Below are 21554 nucleotides of genomic sequence, written 5' to 3' on the forward strand. Positions count from 1 at the left end.
TAAAGTTATTTAAATTGGGGAGGGAGGGGGGAGAGAAAGAGAGTAGACAATTAGATTATAAGGGCAAATTAATGATTTTAAATTTTTATACATAATTACAAATAAAAAAATAGGTGTTATAGAATCTTCAACAGAATATATGGCATTGAATAAGTGTTATATATATATATATATATATGTATGTATGTATGTATGTATATATTAATTGCATCCTTACTTATTTAGTAATTAATGAGAGTATTTTAAATAATTCAAATGATATATTTACTACAATCAAGGACATAATTGGAAAAGTGTGAAAAATTTTAAAAAATCAAGATATTAATCAACATTTTTTAGAAACATAAATTAATTAGTTAACAATAATTTATGTTGTAGTTTGAAGTGTGTAAGAACCCATAAGTGACGGTCTGCTTATTCATATCATTAAATTTTAATTGATTATGTGTTCTTTAAAAAATTTAATAAGGATTAAATTGATAATTGAGATAAATATAAAAAATTTAATTGATAAAAATTAAACTTGAATGATCAAATTAATAACTAAATAAATTTGGGACACTAAAAATGTTATTATTCTATTTATTTATTCATGTAATTGATTAGTGCAAACCCATTATTTCACGCCTAAATCTACATCTCGCATAGTTGCGACATAATAGAATATAATAATGTGATGTATAAAAAAGGTATGTACTTTTAAACAAACAATAGCCTCCATTAAAGCAGAAAAGCTAATTGAACCACAATATTATTTAAATATGTATATTTTCACTGTTGATGCACTATTTTCACTGTTGATGCACCTGCTGGAAGTGTGATTCGTGAACCAAAAGAAGCATACCTTTTTTTGATTTATTATAATAATGATTAAAAAAATTCTTCAATAATTTGTTCTTGGGCTAAAATACAAATATATCCTGAACGTTTTCAAAAAAAAACACAATTCATAAAAGGTGTAATGTTGAGAACGTTTTTCAAAAGTAAACCATTTTGCTTGAGATGTTGGTTTGATCACATTCACCTTTAATTTAGGAAAAATGACACAGAGATTTCAAAATAATAAATTAATTCAAATTAAATCTCAAATATCAATCTTTAAAAATGTATAACTTAATTTTAATTGTACAACTGCGTCTTGATAAATTTAAAACTTATTTTTTAAATTTTAACATGATTGAAGAATAAAAAATTTTATTTTTTCTATTAAAATTTGAAATACAAATTACAAATTCATCATAATGTAGTTGTAAAATTAAAAAATTAAGCAGCAAATTTTTAAAATTTAATACTTAAAATCTAACTTAAATTAATTAATCCTTCTGAACCTCTCCGTCATTTTTCCTTTAATTTACTGAATTTGACCATTACATGCTTTATTGGCTGGCTACATGGGAGTCCATGTTTGAAAATGAAACCATTTTTTGTTATCATTACCACGTATTCAATACTTTTTCTCCTTCCTTCCTTCCTTCTTTCGTTGTCTTCCACGAGGGTCATCATTTACCTCCACTTGCTAACATCCACAAGCAAACCAAGCAGACTGAGGGCTGAGAGATTGAACAAAGTTGTCAAGCCATTAGCTTCAAACAAATCTTCGGCGTTTTACCCAGATAATTATCTCATGAAAACCATAGTTAAAATTAGAAAATCACAGCTTCAGACAAAACACAAAAGAAGTACCTCTACGTTCTTTAAATTGATGGCTTCTTGAACATGCGAACAAGATCTCTGCATTCGAACCCTGCTCAAACTACTACTACACCCCATCAATTCATCCAGCGATACCCTCCTCTTCACCCTGAATGACTAAGTATTTGTTATGAACAACAAAACTCACTTGAATTCAGAAATTGAACAGGAAAAAAAATAAAATGCTGCCAAATGACACGTGATCAATAATATATATATATATATATATATATATATCAGAATAGGTCACTTCACTTGGATCTAAAGACGGGGAAGAAGGAAAAGAAGAAACAGTTGTGATGAGGAATGACTGTTTAGCGACGGTAACAAGGAATGATTGTTCGGTGATGACGATGATGCAACATCCTAATAATTTAATTTAGAAGCTTAATTGTTCCTAAGTATGATTACGTATGCTAAGTAAGTCTGTTTAGGGTTAATTATGCTAGGTAGGTTTATTATAGTCAATTTGAGGTCTATTGAGATGGATAAATAATTAGGAATCTAATTATGATTTTTGCCTGGGACTTAAAATGGATAAGTTGAGGTTTGGTGATAAATTAGAGAAAAAGTGGTTATTTTGTTTACCATTGCCAACAGTAGTGACACCAAAAGGGTGTCATTGCCTACGATCAAGCCTCGCCGGCTAAGGCTGTGCTCTTTGTTCATGACCATCCACAATCAAAACTAGTATAGGGCTCAACCACTTGTGGTTGTAAACAGAGAAGACGGCCTAGTTAAAGTGACTTCAACCACCAGTAGTTTTACAAGACAAAGGTATGACCACTTGCAGCTGAACTCAGATATATTAGTTCTAAATCTGAAAATTACATTAAAAACACGTGGGAGAAAATGGAGAGACAAAGAGCAGCAATTTATTAGCTAAAATATGTACTTAGTTATAGTAAAATTATGGGCTAAAATTTATTCGGCATTAAATTAAAAAACATTTACGTTAAAAAGCAACATGAGATAGGCTAGGTAGACTTGGACCAAATTGCTAGTGTTGGCTGAGATCAGACTGTCAGCTTTGACTGGAACTGGATGGCCACCCCGTGCTAGTTTACTGCCACCATCATTACTCAATGCCAGTCCAATGCTAACATGTGGTGTCAACCCGGTACCACCATCCTGTGCTAATTTGTTGCATCCAACCTATTTCAATTCGTCCCCGCTATCACCGTCCGGGACCAATATGTGATCACCGTCTTCAATCTATCCAACGCCAAACACCACTATTAATAGGGAATGTTTTGGTGCCATCATCCAGGTCCAATTTGCAACCCTCAAACTACTGTAATCATCTCATGCTAATCCTTAGACATTGTTTGGGATCAAACTGTTGATGTTGGCCAAGACTAAATTGCTGCTACCTATCAAAATTAGACCACTGATGTAGTTCAGGTTTGAACAGCCAGAGTCAACCAAGACCGAATCGTCACCTCTCATCGAGACCGGACCATCGATTTTAAATAGGACTTTGACTAAAGACATAGTTCAAGTTGCCTTTAAATTCAAACATGGAAGTTGAAATTCAAAATTTTGTTTAAGATCCAAACAACGTATTTTAATATTATAATTTAAAATTTGATATATCATCTAAACAAAGAATTTATAATATATGAATTTTAAATGTGAGATTTCAATTATAAAATTTTAAATTCAAATTCCTAACCCAAATCCACCCATCCAAACATAACCTAAATTTTCTTGCAAAATTCCTCAGCAATACAATCATATATAGAGAAAAACCGAATCCTTGCTAACCCAACTTTTTCCATTAGTGATAGGCAAACAAATCACTCATCACATGATTCATACTCAAGGAGAAACACATCGCAGCATTGTAAAAAATTGACGCTTATAATCATTCAAATGGGGCTAATTAGATTTTTACAAATTCCACAACAATTAACTCATTAAAAAATGAGATATTTCAAATTAGATACTTAAAAATTAAAAAAAATCTATAATCATTTTCGTTGGATTTATCAGTTATATGATTATTAACTTTTTTTTTAACAATGGATGTCAATGTTGGATAAGGCTACAAGAGCGAAATGAATTGGGTGACATTTAATTTTTCTGAAAAAGTATGAATTGAGGAAGAGAGATGTAAAGAGTAAAGATTTGATACCAAAGATTTATCCTGATTCAGCCCAAATCTTGGCCTACATTTGGTCCTTAGTATCAGCCTTGAGATTTTCAATTATAGTCACAAGTTTAAATGGGTACTTTACAATCTCAGTACAACTCACAAGACTTAACTAGTCTTGTTTCAATTAACAAACCTTGTTATAATTAGAAAGTTATTATAATTCACTTGAAAAATCTCTTTTCAAGATTTCAACTTGGTTTTAACTAGTCACAAGAAAAATTCTCTAAAATATAAACTCTCTGAAAAAAGTAGAATACATACAATAGAAGCTTAAGAACTAATGAAAGCTTTTTCATAATTTATCAAGAATAATAAATGAATGAATGCAAGACCTTTTGATGCACAAATAGAATGACTTCAAGAATGTTTAAACATGTGATAGTTCACTCAAAGATCAAAATCCTCGTTCTAAACTTGAATTGTGTCATATATATATATAGTTTTGCAATGTATAGACTATTGGAACAATGAATGTAGCCATTGGTGACATTTCTTGCATGCAACTAGCAGATTCATGCTTGAAATGGAGCTAGATAAGTTTTAGTCAAGCATATATGACAATTCAAGCATGAATATTAAGGTGACTCTCACGTGTTTTGTAAGGAGAAAAGATGCAAATAATTCTATATGGCAAATTAGGTGTAGTTCCTTCAAGCTCTTATGCTTGAATTGGCTGCTAGAATACCAAAGCCAAACTGGGCAACAAATCATGAGTGGAACAAATTAACTATTACACATGAAATGGTTGGTTACAAAATCCAAGCCATTTTGGATGACAAATCATGCATGGAATACTCTTCCTCTCAGGCATTAAATGGCTAGTTACAAAACTAAGCCATTCTATTAGATAGATCACATGTGGAACCAATTTGTACTCAAGTGTGGATTGCATGATAAAAAGACTTAATTTCTATAAGTGACAAATCACAGAAGTGCACAGTACGAAACAGGCTTGAATTGGTTTAAGGCTTACTTAAGTTAAATGTGTTTAAGGGATCAAGTGACAAAATAGGTGTGAAAGCTTTCTCTTTCAGGCATGAAATGTCACTACTCAAAATGCAATGGAACACAATATGACAATTCAAACATGCGTACAAAGAGGTTTCAGGTGTGATTTGGAGCACAAAAACTTTGTTAAGGCATCGCACAAACAAAGGTGATAAATCATGTGTGGATTACTTCTAATTCAAGTGTGAAACATTAGCCAGTGTGCCTAAAATGACAAATCATGAGTGAAACTATTTTGATTCACACGTGAAACGTCATGCAGTGAAAATTAAAGTTTAACTTATATTATCCAATTCAAGTGTGAATGACATTACTTCTAAGTTTGAATAGACTAAGACAAGTTCTAAGATACACAAATAAGACTTATAAGCCTAAGATGATGCATTCACTTTAAAATTGATAATATGTGATTAAGCTCCCAAAGTTTTCACATTGAATCTGAGAAAAATAACTAACTTAAACCTATAAATCTCTTCTTCTCTTGATTTTTCAAGTTTTTGAAGGTTTTGTCTCATCCATAGATCTTTTATATCTACACAAATAACACATACATCTTTCCTTAGTTTTGTAATAATCAAAACATATGAGACAATAGTCAAGTGCACATTTTTTTAAACATTAAAGAGAAAATTATAACACATGTAAATTAAGAATATCAGATGCTTTTGAGTGAACAGTTGAGGGGCAAAATACACTTTAACCTAATTTTTGAACTAATTATTGTGATACTTTAATTTTTGCATATTATGATAGAGGATTGAAATATACTTTTTAAAATTAAGGGATCAAATTTAAAACTTATAGTTAAACACCAAACATAAACTTTTTTTCTTTTATATAGTATGAGGAATAAACTCCACCAATAGCAGATATTATTTCACCTAAGGTATTGAAGGCAAATGGTACACCTCTCCCAACTAAATTGATTTCCATGTGAGGGTTGAAATTTGAACTCCTAACCACTTACTTAATGGCGAGAGCTTTTATCACTTATATTAAATTTAGTTGGTACCAAGCATACACTTTAAAAAGAATGACAATTAAATTCCAAAGGAGGAATAATGACAGTTACGTCGTTGATAAATTTTTTTAAAAACTTAATCATAAATATCGATCAATTCAAACTATTGTAAATTTAAAAGTTTTAATTGCAAATACAATATTTAAATTTTAAATATAACAATTAGTTTGCAATTTGGATTAATGTTTATAACTATTTAAAATAACATTTACAATTCATTTTATAGAAAATTTTGTTGCAGACCTCATAATTGTTATTAATTCATTTTTTTGGGGCTTTATTGTCATTCTTCCTATGCTTTAACTATATAATTTCACATACTGAATTGTTGACTTGGTAAAACAACCAGGAAAAACATCACTTTTGGTTGCAATAAGCACAGTAGTTAAAGCGATACGTAGAGGCAAAACACGTCCTCACTCGAGGCATAAAGTGAAAACGCGACACGCCATGCATACTTTGCAAAGTTTCTTTCAATTCATGAGTGCCAACCCCACTATACATATCTTTCCATAAACCATCCCTCGGTTTTAAACTGAAGCAATATTTAGGTATATACAATAAAATAATTAAATAAATATAAAAGTGGTTGATGCGTGTGTAAGCATATTGATAAATCATTAAATCATTACTTTATTGTAAACTTAAAATTTTGTCTCAGGCCAAAAAAAATAAAAAACAAAATATCTTGGAAAGAACATATAGAAAGTCATTCAATTATTCCTCTCTCCAGGAGGCCAACGACCATATAAATAACTAGATGATCTCTAACCCCCTCATCAACATTGGTGAAACTGATGAAAACATAAAATCATGGAGATGAAGGTACTGGTGCTTCTGCTGTTCCTTCAAAGTTTAACTACTTCCATCGAAACCACTACTACAGCTAAAACACACAGGGTCGTCCTCTCGCACCCTCATTTCCAACATCTTGACGTGAAACAAAGCATTGAAGAAACCAAACTGATCATCAACTTAACCCGACAGGCGGAGATTACAAGGGACCAAAAACCTGGGAAGCTCAGGCTAATTCACAGAGACAAAATGATGAGTTTGCATCACCAAGACCATGGTCGGCGTTTCACTGATCGAATGAGAAGAGATGTGAAACGGGTGGCTTCTCTGACTGGACAACCCAGTTACGAGGCTGAGGCATTCGGGTCGGATGTTGTTTCGGGTATGGAAGAAGGAAGTGGTGAGTACTTCGCTAGAATTGGAGTTGGAAGCCCTCCGAGAAGTCAGTACGTTGTGATTGACTCTGGGAGTGACGTTATGTGGCTCCAGTGTCAACCCTGCGACCAGTGTTTCCGCCAATCCGACCCGGTATTCAACCCGGCTGATTCCGCCTCCTTTGCCGGAGTCTCGTGCTCCTCCATCGCCTGCAACCGCCTGGAGAATGCATATGCAGGGTGTAGTCAAGAAGGTCGGTGCCACTACGCGGTGTCATACGGTGACGGGTCCTACACCAAAGGGACGCTCGCACTGGAAACCATCACCATGGGTCGGACCACGATCCAAAACGTGGCAATCGGGTGCGGGCATAAGAACCAAGGCATGTTTGTCGGAGCGGGTGGGTTGTTAGGTCTTGGAGGCGGGTCCATGTCTTTCGTGGGTCAGCTAGGTGGTCAAACGGGTGGTGCATTTAGCTATTGTTTAGTAAGTCGGGGCACTGGATCATCAGGGTCGATCCAATTCGGACGAGAATCCATGCCGGTTGGAGCTTCATGGGTTCCTCTCGTCCATAATCTACAGGCCCCAAGTTTCTACTATGTGGGGCTTTCGGGTCTTGGAGTCGGAGCCTTGCAAGTACCCATATCAGAAGATATTTTCCGACTAACAGAACAAGGTGATGGGGGCGTCATCATGGACACCGGCACGGCCGTCACGAGGCTTCCCGCCACAGCATATAATGGATTCCGGGATGCTTTTATTGCTCAAACCACCAACCTTCCCCGGGCATCCAGAGCATCTATTTTCGACACATGTTATAACTTGAACGGGTTTGTGTCGGTTCGGGTTCCAACCGTATCCTTCTATTTCACGGGTGGGCTGATCCTGACGCTGCCAGCCCGAAACTTCTTAATTCCCATTGACAATGTCGGGACTTTCTGTTTTGCGTTTGCCCCTTCTCCTTCAAGGCTTTCGATCATAGGGAACATTCAACAAGAAGGGATCCAAATCTCAGTGAATGGAGCTAGCGGGTTTGTGGGTTTCGGACCCGATGTATGTTAAGTAATTAATTATTACAGTATATATATTTATCTAGTCTTAGTTCGATATAATGAATGTTTATATATATATATATATATATTTTGCAATATCTATAGATTAACGTAAGTCATGTATGTGGCGATAGTTAATTGGCTGCTAAAAGTATATTCAAATGAAAGCAGTTTATGTGAATCTGGGTTAAGTTATACTTTCTTTCTTTTTTTTCATGAAATTATAATTATACATTTTTTTTGGCCAAAAAAAATTGTAGTTATACTTATGCATAGGTGGGAGCGTAAAATGAATGAATATGATGAGGAGGGAATGGTCAAAAGAATAATGGAAAAGTTCATTTGGTTGGGTACGCATTTCGAGTCTGCAGGGGAGATCATGAAGAGTATTCCATTTTTGGAGAGCTAAAACTTAAAAGAATATTCCCTCATTTTAAATTATAAGATAATATAAAATAATATTATACATAATAAAGTTTAATAATAATGCTCTACAAACTTATATTTTTAAAATAAAAATATAAATTTTAAAACATATTTTTTATTTAATATAACTCTAAAATATGATGAACCATCATTTTAACTTTTTCTCAAAAAATATTATTGAAAAAAATCTATTAATAAAATTTTATTTTTGTCAAATTTTTTTATATTTTGTGACAATAAAATTTCTCTAATGTTGTCTTATGATTTGAAAGGGAGGGAGTAATAATTAGGTTCTAAGGTAAGGTATTGAAAATAAGAACGATCATTGAACCAATTAAAATATCAATTTAAATATTAATGATCAAATTTATAGTTGAACCATTAATAGTCATAAATAAAATATTTTATTAAATTATTTAAAATACAAGTTTAATGATTTATTGATTCAACTAAGTAAGTTGACTCATATTTACATACTCTATATATGCTTAAAATATTAAATTAATAACATTCTTAACAAAATATTTAAAAAAATAAAATATAAATATCAACTCATATAATCACAAATTAAAGGATCTAAATTATAATGTGATATTTATATTTATAATTTACGATATAAGCTAAATTTGCAAATTTTTTTGAATGAATATTTTTAACTAATTTTTTTAAAAAAATGTTATCAAAAGTTGACTGTTTTAATTAAATATTTTAAGACTTAATTGCGTCATCCTGTAACTAATAATTTCAAGAACGGGCTATTGTGGCCTTCTGTAGTGACAACACGTTGCTAGCTTTAATTCTTTTGCGTTTACTTTATTTCTTTTCTTTTCACATTAATAAAATTTTGTTTTTCATTAAATTTCTAATATTTTGTGGCAACAAAATTCCTCTAACATTCTTATAATTTACAATAAAAGGAGTAATAATTAAGTTCTAAAGCAAGGTATTGAAAATTAAAACAGTTATTGAATCAATTAAAGTATCAATTTAAATATTAATTATTAAAATTGTAACTGAATTGTAACTAATTATAAATAAAATATTTTATTAAATAAATTAAAATATTAGTTTAATAGTTGATCAGCTTAATCAAACAAGTTGACTCCTTATTAAAATGTATGCGCGCGCGCGCCTAAAAGATTAAACATATAAGATTCTTAGTATCTTAAATGTAATAATTAGATTTATAATTTACAATGTAAGCTAAATTTGCACTTTTTTTGAATAAATATTTTTAACTAATTTTTAGAAATAGTCTTATTGAAAAGTTGACTGTTTTAATTAAATATTTTTTGACTTAATTGCAACATCCTGTAATTAATGATTTTAAGAACGGGCTACTTTGGCCCTCTCTAGTGACAACGCGTTGCTCGCTTTAATTCTTTTCTTCCACATTAATAGATTCCTCACTCTTAAAGCTGCAACAGCTTGAACATGACATTTGAGGCCAGCTCTATTTGTATTTACCGTCTACTTTTGTTGTCAACTGAGATGGATTGCATTAATTTAATCAGTAAATGATCACTTTTTTCTTTTGCCTTTTCTTTTTTTTTTTCCTCATTTTGAATTAAAGTCTTTTAAATGCGCACACCAAAGTATGATACGTATTCGTACATGTTGTTTCACGTCTATAACATTGTTACAAAATCAAGTGGGACCTACATTGATTTCAGTCTCCAGAATGGAAGAATAAGGTATGGTTTTAAAAGAATCAGTTAATTTAAATTAATTTTAATTAATTTTAAAGTATTAAATTTTAAAAACTTACAAGTTTAAATTTTAATTTTATAATTTTATTGTGATGAATTTATAACTTATTTTTTTAATTTTAATATGATTAAGAATAAATAAATTTATTTTTTTATTAAAATTTAAAATATAAGTTATAAATTTATAATAAAAAAATTGTAAAATTGAGAGCAGCACTTACAAATTCATGAAGTTCGACATTTTAAAATTAATTAAAACTTAATTGAAATTAATTAATTTTTTTAAAATCTATCTATCATTCTCTCTCTTAAAAAGCATGTGTGTGGTATTGATATATGTATGACTGTCCCTCAATCTCTTAATTTTACACCCACTAATCATAAGTCCATTTGAGAGAGTAAAGAAAGAAGGCAAAGGAGGCTTGATGGCCTTTGAAGATGTACTTGATGAGAGTAACAACCATCACGGAATATCTAATTAGCCTGAATAGGAATGAAATGAGAGAGATAACATCTTACATTTTGCGTTGTTCGTTACTGTTTTTTCTACAGTAAATTGACAGTAACAATTAGCTGTCATCTTTCTACTGGTTAGGGCGCATTTAGTTATTTTGTAAATATATTGTTACAGGATCTGGTTTAATTAATGTGTTGTTTGGGTTTGACTTTCAATTTGTTTTGAACCTTTTAGTTCCAGCCCAAACATTGCATTGCTTTTGCCTTTATGATATGACTGTGGTGACATTGTCTCGCCTTTTTTATAGGACAAATAACTTAAAAAATAATAATAATTTTTTTAAAATAATATAAATGAAAATTTAATAACTTAAAATGTCATAATTTTTTTAAATTTTTTAAAAAAATTTCTATCATTAATAAATTTATATAAACTATTAAATTATCATTGTTGAAAATAAATGATTCATAAATTTTGTTTAAATATTTACAAGTTTTCTTCTTATATTCACAATAATATAACAGTAAATCACCACTTAGCATGTTAAATTTTTTATTTATTATTGCATTGTTATGAATATAAGAAGTAAAGTTATGAATATTTAAATAAAATTTGTGAATCATTTATTTTCATTAAGGATAATTTAATAATTTAAATAAATTCATTAGTGATAGAAAAGTTCTAAGGACTTTAAAGAAATTATGACATTTTAAAGGATCAAATTATTATTTATATATTTGGAGAAATTTTATGATCATTTTTCCTAACTTTTTTCTCATTTTGTTTATTATTTTTAAATTTATGTTTTATTTGTTTTAGTTACTTGTATCTTTTAATTGCTTATCTACTTTAATGGTTAGCTTTGCGATTTTGTTGGCTTTGCAACTTTTTATTTTTTGGGATATATTTTTGTGTGCATTTCGCTGCATTTCTTCATTGTTGTTATATGGCGTTAAATAATACATGAAAAAATGCTAGCCAAAAAAAATAATAATAATACATGAAAAAACCTTTTGAAATTGAAATCTTATACAATATAATAAAAATGATAATGATAATAATTAACATGTTAAAAAAAGATTCGATAAAAAAAAACATGTTAAAAACGAGGATATTAGATTAAAGAAAATATTTCTAAGATGAACATATGTTTGATTGTATTTCAATTCAAGCCAGTTTATATAATTAATTCCAAAAAAATTAGAAATTATAAATATAACTTGATGGTATAATATTTACTTCATAAACAAAGTTGAGAAATTTCTAGATCCCATCAATTCCCGCGCCTAATGCATCATTCAAATCACACTACACGAAGTTTACTTTTATTATATTTGATACTCTTATGGTCCAAAATATTTTCATACAGGGCTACATAAAATAATACTAAATAATCAATAATATACAAAATAAGATTACCCCCAAAAAATACAAACATAAAACATCTGCATAATTAATTCGATCAATTCCTAAGATTACTCCCTAATTAATTTGGCCAAAATCTAGTTTGAAAAAACAAAGCATTTCAAAAAAGGCGAGAATGGTGAGTGAAAATTGGAAGAAAGAAAACCATCAAATGAAATATAACTAGTAAAATACCCATGCGATAAATGGGTTATATATCATAATTTTATAAATAAGTGTCAATCTTGTAGGAAAATTTTTTTTGAAAGAATAATTTGTAATAGACACATTCTCCGTATCATTATATTCACAATAGAGTTGTGTAATTATTGTCATCAACATCAAATATGCATATAGAGTAAAACAAATGGTAAAAAAAATGCATATAGTGTAAATGGATGCGATGTGATTAGTAGATTAACAAAAATTCATAATTATTGAAATTAAATTATTGAAGACTTTCATATAAAATACATTACAAGCTCTATATGTGAAGTAACCATCCTCATCAAGAACCAATGTTTTTCAAAACCTCCTTACTTTAAACATAAGAAACAAAAACGTATAATTATGGACACAGATAAGAATATGACAAGGAAAGTATAAACCAACATAATATTGGCTCTTTCCCTCACTCTTATTAATAGTCATAATAAATACTAACATTATGGGAAACTAACTACTTATCAGGGTAAATGGTAACCTATAATTAAATGGACACATAACAGTACATGATATATATATATACTTTCATCCTTACATTTGATCCAAATATTTCTTGAACCTCAATAATATATTTTCTAATTTGTATATGTATGAGATGTGTATCATTGCATGATTCTATAGATTTATCAATATCCTACATTAAAATAATTAAAGTACCCACTTTTAGCCTTATTCATGATTTAGGAGGCCTAATATTGAAATTGAATTTAGAAAATTTATAAAGTACAGGTCATCAAATAAATACATATTCCCCATCATTTTTCACAACACTATCTAAGTTTAAGTATACAACTTCCTCACCAGGAAGCAGGAACAACATATATATGTTTACTTTTTCAACCTCGGCTAATGTAGGAGATAGTATAGTCTATGAAATTTGAGAAAGTTAATTAACAATGGGCTTCATTGGGTTATCTGAATTGTAACACACTAAATTTTTTTTTTTTAATAATTTAACTCAACCATAGTTGGGTTACAGCCACCCATCACATTTTTATATCAATAATTTTAATATAAAATATTTTATAATTGGCTTCAACTCATACACTATAACATTTTAGATAAATTTTTACCTCCCACATGCCATTAGGCTAAATCACATTTGTCCATCCTTATACTCCCAACAAGTAAACTAAATCACATTTGTCCATCCTTATACTCCCAACAAGTAAAATAAGCAATTTAGTCATTTTTTAACATAAACCAGTTATTTGGCCTTATAATCATGTCATTTTAACCAATCCAAAGTAAACCAAATATTAAAATTACAGTCATCCAAATTGTACCAAAAATAAAAATAGTTTGAAAAGCATGATTACATTTATATATTCATATAATTGACAATAAACAAAAAGCCCTAATATTGACAATATAACACATTATAAATCATAAATTAAATACCCAAAAGAGACAGTGGATTTATACCACTAAGCCTCTGGGACTCCTCCACGTGTCACTCGTGGCTCTTCTCCTGAAAATTGTTAACCACATAATAAGACTCAAAAGTCCCAGTAACCAAAGCCAATTTATGTTAGTGTATACAAACAGTTAAGTGTGTGCTTACTAAGTGAGAATTAAAAATAATATAATTCCAACAAATATAAGAAATATTACAATATACACAAACAACCATCCTTATATCCCTCCATTAACCTCAAGCCGTAGCCTTCACTCGGTGCTAAATTGCCCGGCCAAAGGTAGATTAGCCCGAGCCCTTACAAGCCACCTATTGAGCTCCAATAGGGGCGTACCACGTGGCACATAAATACAATAATAATAGCAAGTCTCCCAACACCTCCCACAATAATTAAACAAATTCATAATAATATTGCACAATTATACAATATTACAAAATTCATAATTTTCTCAATAATCACCCAATTAACATGAAGTAACACTAATCACAAATTAAAAATATGATTACCTTGTGGCTTTTTCAATAAATTATTCCTTAAAATTTCTCTCTCACCACAATCTTCACCAGTAATACAATCTACAAATAACATATTATTTATAAATATTAGTTTCAATTTTTGAAACTAATAAAATAATTCTAATAATAGAATTAAAAATATAACATAATTCCTAATCTCAATCTTAATACAAATCTAGAGTCAATACTATTAAGTAAAATTTTTAACTCCTCTTTTAATTATCAATAAACATTAATAATCTAAAAATCAACTTCGAAACTAATTTTTATTATCAAAATTTTCTTTTTATTTCATAAATTCGTACCTAAAATACCCAAAAATTAAAAATTAAGTCTCTAGCTTAGAATCATAATCCTATAGCCATAATAATTCATTTCTCATCCCAAATAATCATCTAAACCTCAATAAATCAATATATATTTTCAGATCTAGTCTAAAATTTGATCTATAAGCCACAAATTCAAAGATCACCAATAAATTTATACTCTAGAATATTTATTATACTACTAACAACCTCAAAAACCATATTTATTCAACATAAATTCATCCCTCTTTCAGATCTTAAATTTTCTACCACTACAAAATCAGAAACCAAAGAAGAAGGATGACTAAGAAAAAAAAATTTTAGAACACTTACTTAGTCTTAAAAAGCTTAAAATCACACTCTAAATATTCTATTAAAAACTCTTACCTTAAAAACTCAGATCTCCCGCACCGGTGAAACTAGACGCTTTTTCAGTCTCAGCTCACACACACGAAGAATGAAGAAACGAAAGGAAACGGGTGAGTTTTTATAAAAATTCTGTGGGTCCCACACATTTTTTTTATTCTTTTCTCTCTCTTCTTTCTTTCTTTCTTTTTATTATTATTTTATTTTACTATTGAGGCGGCGCCGAAAGCAAACTTCTCTTTTTCTTCTTCTCTCTCTCTCTTTTTTTTGCATACCTTTTTTTTATAATAATAATTTAATAATATTTTTTTAATTAATTAATTAATAATAATTTTTTTTAATTAATTTTTTTAAAAAAATTTTAATTTAGAATTATATCCTAAGTTAGATTTAATGATCATTTTCTACTAATTTATTTACCTCTAAATATTTTTTAAAATTTCTATTAACCCAAATTAACTATTAAAATTTAAATTGGGATGTTACAATTCTCCCCTCCTTTTAGAAATTTTGTCCTCAAAATTTAAAATTAGTAACTATTAACTACTCACTTAATCAAAAAGACGAGGATAATCACGTCGCATACTGTCCTCGGTCTCCCACGTAGCATCACCTGGAGTCGTGCCCTTCCAAATTACTTTAACCAATTAATGGTCTTGTTTCTTAATTGCTTGTCCTTGTAATCCACAATCCTTTCTGGTTCAGCTTTGAATGTCAAATTCTCCCTGAGTTCAATTTCCTCGGGTTCAATTATATGGGAAGGATCTGGTTGATACTTTTTCAGTTGTGACACATGGAATATGTTGTGTATTCCAGCAATTTGGGGTGGTAATGCTACTTGGTACGCTACTGGTCCAACTCGTTTTAAGATCTCAAAAGGCCCCATAAACCTTGGTGTCAACTTCTTAGCCTTAATAGCTCTTCCAACACCAGTTACCGGAGAGATTTTCAAAAATACATGGTCACCTACTTCAAACTCAAGCGGTCTTCTCCTCTTATCCGCATAACTCTTTTGTCTACTTTGAGCTGTGAGTAATTTTTGCTTGATTAAAGCAATCTTTTGGGTAGTCTCATCAACAATGTCCGGCCCCAAAACAGTTCTCTCACTTAATTCTGTCCAACACAGTGGCGATCTACATTTTCTTCCATACAATGCCTCATAAGGTGCCATCTGAATGCTAGAATGAAAACTATTATTGTAGGCAAATTCAGCTAATGGCAAATGACTATCCCAATTACCTCTAAGCTCAATGGCACAAGCTCTTAACATGTCTTCAAGAGTTTGTATGGTTCGTTCCGTTTGCCCATCGGTCTGGGGGTGGTAAGCAGTGCTAAAACTCAAACGAGTACCCATGGCTTCCTGTAATGACTTCCAAAAGTTTGATGTGAATCTCGGATCACGATCAGATACGATATTTGTTGGCACTCCATGCAATCTCACCACTTCTCTTATGTAGATTTCAGTTAATTTTCAAGAGAATACGTGATATTGGTAGCAAGAAAATGAGCTGATTTGGTGAGTCGATCTACGATTACCCATATAGTGTCATGACCAGAAGATGTTCTAGGCAATCCTGTAATGAAGTCCATAGAAATGCTGTCCCATTTCCACTCTGGAATATCAAGAGACTGTAGCATTCCGGCTGGTTTCTGATGCTCAATTTTGACTTTCTGGCAAGTCAAACAACGAGTTACATGTTCAGTTACATCTCTCTTCATTCTTGGCCACCACCAACCACGTCTTAAGTCATGATACATCTTAGTTGCTCCTGGATGAATGGTATATCTACTCTGATGAGCCTCCTCAAGTAAGATATTTTTCAATCGAGTATCATTAGGCACACACACTCTACCTTTATATCTTACGACATCATCATCGGTCACATTAAAATGTTCAGCCTTTCCAGCCCCAATCTCTACCCTAATCTTATTCAAATGATCATCCTTCTGTTGCGCAATTCTAATTTCTTCCCAAAAATTATTCTCAAATTCAGTAATGTGTAGAGCAGCCAAACGATTTTCGACTACTTCTACATTTACTGCATGGAAACTACTCCATAATTCATGTTCTCTGACCATCATGTGAGCAGTATGTACAAGCTTCCTGCTCAGAGCGTCGGCGACTACGTTAGCTTTCCCTGGATGATACTTTAACTCAAAGTCATAATCCTTCAAAAACTCAATCCATCTGCGCTGTCTCATGTTGAGCTCCTTTTGATCAAACAAATATTTTAAACTTTTATGATCACTGAAGACCTCAAAAGAAGAACCATAAAGATAATGCCTCCAAATCTTCAAGGCAAATACCACAGCAGCAAGCTCCAAGTCATGAGTAGGGTAATTTTCCTCATGAGGTCTCAACTGTCGAGAGGCATAAGCCACTACTCGATCCTCCTGCATAATACACAACCTAAACCTTTCTTAGAAGCATCAGTATACAAGGTATAAGGAGCAGTTGGAACAGGTAAGGTGAGCACGGTGTGGTGGTCAACCTCTTTTTTAGCTCCTGGAAGGCAACTTCACACTCGTTCGTCCAAATAAATGGAGCATCTTTCCTGGTCAACTTAGTCAAGGGCATTGCAATTTGTGAAAAACCCTTAATGAAACGACGATAGTAGCCTGCAAGACCAAGAAACTCCTAATCTCTGTCACACTTCGAGGTTGTTCCCATTTCATCACTGCATCTATCTTACTAGGGTCCACCGCTACCCTTCTTCTGAAACAACATGGCCTAAGAATTTAACTTCTTTAAGCCAAAAATCACATTTGCTCAACTTGGCATAGAGCTTGTGCTCTCTTAATATCTCCAAAACAATTTTAAGATGTTTAGCATGGTCCACCTCATCCCGAGAATAAATAAGTATGTCATCAATAAAGACTACAATAAATTCATCGAGATAAGGCCTGAAGATTCGATTCATATAATCCATGAAGACAGCTGGGGCATTTGTTAACCCAAACGGCATCACCAGGAACTCATAGTGCCCATATCTAGTCCTAAAAGCAGTTTTAGGGATATCTTCTGCTCTAACCCTCAATTGATGATACCCTGATCTTAGATCAATCTTAGAAAACACCGCTGAATTGACTAATTGGTCTAACAAATCATCAATTCAAGGTAAGAGGTACTTGTTCTTGATGGTTACCTTATTCAATTGTCTATAATCAATACACAATCTAAGACTTCCATCTTTCTTTTTCACAAACAGTACCGGTGACCCCCATGGTGATACACTTGGTCTGATAAACCCCTTCTCTAACAACTCTTCAATTTGTCTCTTCAACTCAGCTAACTCTGATGGAGACATTCTATAGGGTGCCTTAGAAATAGGCCCCATACCAGGTACGAGTTCAATCGAGAACTCAACCTCTCATTCTGGAGGCAAACCGATCACTTCAATAGGAAAGACGTCAGGGAATTCTCTCACTACTGGAATCTGATCTACACCTTCTTCAATCTCTGCCTTGATTGAGAAGAAAATCATAAAAGCTTGACAGCCCTTTCTTATACACTGTTCTACTTGAGCTGCAGACAACAACATAGGACTTTGGGACTCTACAGGGGTTATAGTAAGAGTTGAGAGCGACACACTCTTTTTCTGACAATCAAGTACAGCTCCATTTGCAGACAACCAATCCATCCCCACAATAACATCAATCCCAGACAAAGACAAACAAATGAGGTCTATGGTGGTCTTTCGACCCTCATACTCAACCTCTACATTTAGACATGCCTTAGCAGTCCTTACAGTCAAACCAGCAGGAGTAGAAATCTTCACATCAAAAGGTAAGGTACACATAAGCAATTTACATCTTTTCATACATTCATCAGACACAAAAGAGTGTGTAGCACCCGAATCAAACAAAGCACAAACATCATTATCAAGATTCGGATTATACCTCGGATAACATTAGGGTTATTAGTAACCTTCGGCCCAGAGAGGGCATACACTCGTGTTGGTACTGTAGGTCTCTGATCATTACCCCTATTTTGATTTTGATAGCAGAATCGAGCAATATGACCAAGCTTCTGGCAGATGTAACAAACCCAACAATCACCATAATGAAACTTCCCACACTTACTGCATGCTTGATTACTAGCAGCACCGAAAGTAGGAGTAGAGGTTGCTGGGCTCCTGTAGGACCCCTGACTCCCACTCTGATTCCCTCTGTAGCTTTGGCCCTTATGGTAGTAGCCCTTCTTCTTCTGATTTCTAAAGCCTCCAAAGATTTGACTGCTCCTCTTCTCTACTCCACCAATGGGTCTGGTGTGGATAGGGGGCTTCCATGAGGTTCTTTCCTCCTCTCTCTATCAGCTTCTAATCTAGCCTCTCTCTTCCTCCGAGAAACTATTCGAAGCTTATTGCACATCTCACTGAATGTCTTGATCTCAAAAGGGGCTAACTGTTCCCTTAGATCAAGCCTCGCCTTCTCTAGTAATCGTTCAGCCATCCACTCCGTATCTTCATGTTTTTGGAGGTAAGTAGAGTATTTAGATAATTCTGAGAATTGTTAATAAATTCATCCTCATCTAGATCACCCTGACGAAATGCATGAAACTCAGCCTCCTTTTCTGCTCTCAGTGCAGTAAGAAAATAATTCTCGAACAATATGGCTTTGAAATCTTCCCAAGTAAGAGAGGAATCATCCTTCGGTCCTGATGTTTCCCACCATTTCTTAGCACTCTTCTGCAGTAGTAGGAATATTGCCAGCTGCACCTTTTGATTAGAAGTGCACACAACCATACGAAAAATACTCTCCAATTGATCTATCCATTCTTCAACCACGCTGGCTTAAGATTTCCATCGAAAGTAGGAGGATTAAACTTACGAAAAGTACTCCAGATCTTTGTGATCGTGGATGTCTGTTGCTCAGAGTGAAGACTCACATTCTTTAAACTAGTCTCATGGTGAGAATAGGAAGGTGAGCCTTCATCAGCAGATTGGCTCGCATTGAATACCTTGGTATGGCTTCCTTCTTGTTGGCCATTTCCCTCTCGGTTGGAATTCTCCTTATATTGTCTTAAAGCGGCCAACTCTTCTTCTTGTCTCTTCATGCGGTCACTAAGATTATATAGTAGATCCATCATTTGCCTCATGGTTGGCTCATCCTGCCTTAGTTGCGACTGTATGGGCTCGCCCTGCCCCATTTGTTGCTGTGTGGGCTCCGGTTGTGGCAGTGAAGGTATGTCATTTCCTATTGGCTCTATAGAATCACCGACAATTTCACCACCTCTCCTAGTTTTGGACACCATCTCTCCCCTCCTAAAGGATGGAAGTCACATAATTAAGTTAACACTAATCTCAAGACAAGAAAAATAATGGAGAAGTATTATGATTTAATAATGTATATTGCCAATAAACTAGGTTAATGTATAACAATTTCATAATTTATAAGAATTTGAAACATGTAGCTCTGATACCAAATTTTGTAACACACCAAAATTTTTTTTTTAATAATTTAACTCAACCATAGTTGGGTTACAGCCACCCAACACATTTTTATATCAATAATTTCAATATAAAATATTTATAATTGGCTTCAACTCAACACTATAACATTTCAGATAAATTTTTACCTCCCACATGCCATTAGGCTAAATCACATTTGTCCATCCTTATACTCCCAACAAGTAAACTAAATCACATTTGTCCATCCTTATACTCCCAACAAGTAAAATAAGCAATTTAGTCATTTTTCAACACAAGCCAGTTATTTGGCCTTATAATCATGCCATTTTAACCAATCCAAAGTAAACCAAATATTAAAATTACAGTCATCCAAATTGTACCAAAAATAGAAATAGTTTGAAAAGCATGATTACATTTATATATTCATATAATTGACAAAAAAAAAAAGCCCTAATATTGGCAATATAACACATTATAAATCATAAATTAAATACCCAAAAGAGACAGTGGATTTATACCACTAAGCCTCTGGGACTCCTCCACGTGTCACTCGTGGCTCTTCTCCTGAAAATTGTTAACCACATAATGAGACTCAAAAGTCCCAGTAACCAAAGCCAATTTATGATAGTGTATACAAACAGTTAAGTGTGTGCTTACTAAGTGAGAATTAAAAATAATATAATTCCAACAAATATAAGAAATATTACAATATACACAAACAACCATCCTTATATCCCTCCATTAACCTCGAGCCGTAGCCCTCACTCGGTGCTAAATTGCCCGGCCAAAGGTAGATTAGCCCGAGCCCTTACAAGCCACCTATTGAGCTCCAATAGGGGCGTACCACGTGGCACATAAATACAACAATAATAGCAAGTCTCCCAACACCTCCCACAATAATTAAACAAATTCATAATAATATTGCACAATTATACAATATTATAAAAAATTCATAATTTTCTCAATAATCACCCAATTAACATGAAGTAACACTAATTACAAATTAAAAACATGATTACTTTGTGGCTTTTTCAATAAATTATTCCTTAAAATTTCTCTCTCACCACAATCTTCACCAGTAATACAATCTACAAATAACATATATTTATAAATATTAGTTTCAATTTTTGAAACTAATAAAATAATTCTAATAATAGAATTAAAAATATAACATAATCCTAATCTCAATCTTAATACAAATCTAGAGTCAATACTAT

The 21554-nt window shown here is 32.3% G+C and overlaps 1 protein-coding gene across 1 annotated transcript; it reads left to right on the top strand.

Moving 5' to 3' along the window:
• Positions 1-6650: 6650 nt before the first annotated feature.
• LOC129284372 (protein ASPARTIC PROTEASE IN GUARD CELL 2-like) lies at positions 6651-8161 on the top strand. The gene has a single exon (XM_054919834.1). The coding sequence runs from the start codon at positions 6693-6695 to the stop codon at positions 8109-8111; it is 1419 nt and encodes a 472-aa protein (XP_054775809.1). The 5' UTR covers positions 6651-6692; the 3' UTR covers positions 8112-8161.
• Positions 8162-21554: the final 13393 nt, after the last annotated feature.

This window comes from Prosopis cineraria, unplaced genomic scaffold, assembly GCF_029017545.1.
Source record: "Prosopis cineraria cultivar Desert tree isolate PC_DT_omini unplaced genomic scaffold, ASM2901754v1 PC10, whole genome shotgun sequence".
In the NCBI taxonomy this organism is placed as follows: Eukaryota; Viridiplantae; Streptophyta; class Magnoliopsida; order Fabales; family Fabaceae; genus Prosopis; species Prosopis cineraria.

Bases quoted from the DNA above. Each gene is read 5' to 3' on its own strand.
- LOC129284372 (XM_054919834.1), top strand. From the start codon at position 6,693: ATGGAGATGAAGGTACTGGTGCTTCTGCTGTTCCTTCAAAGTTTAACT.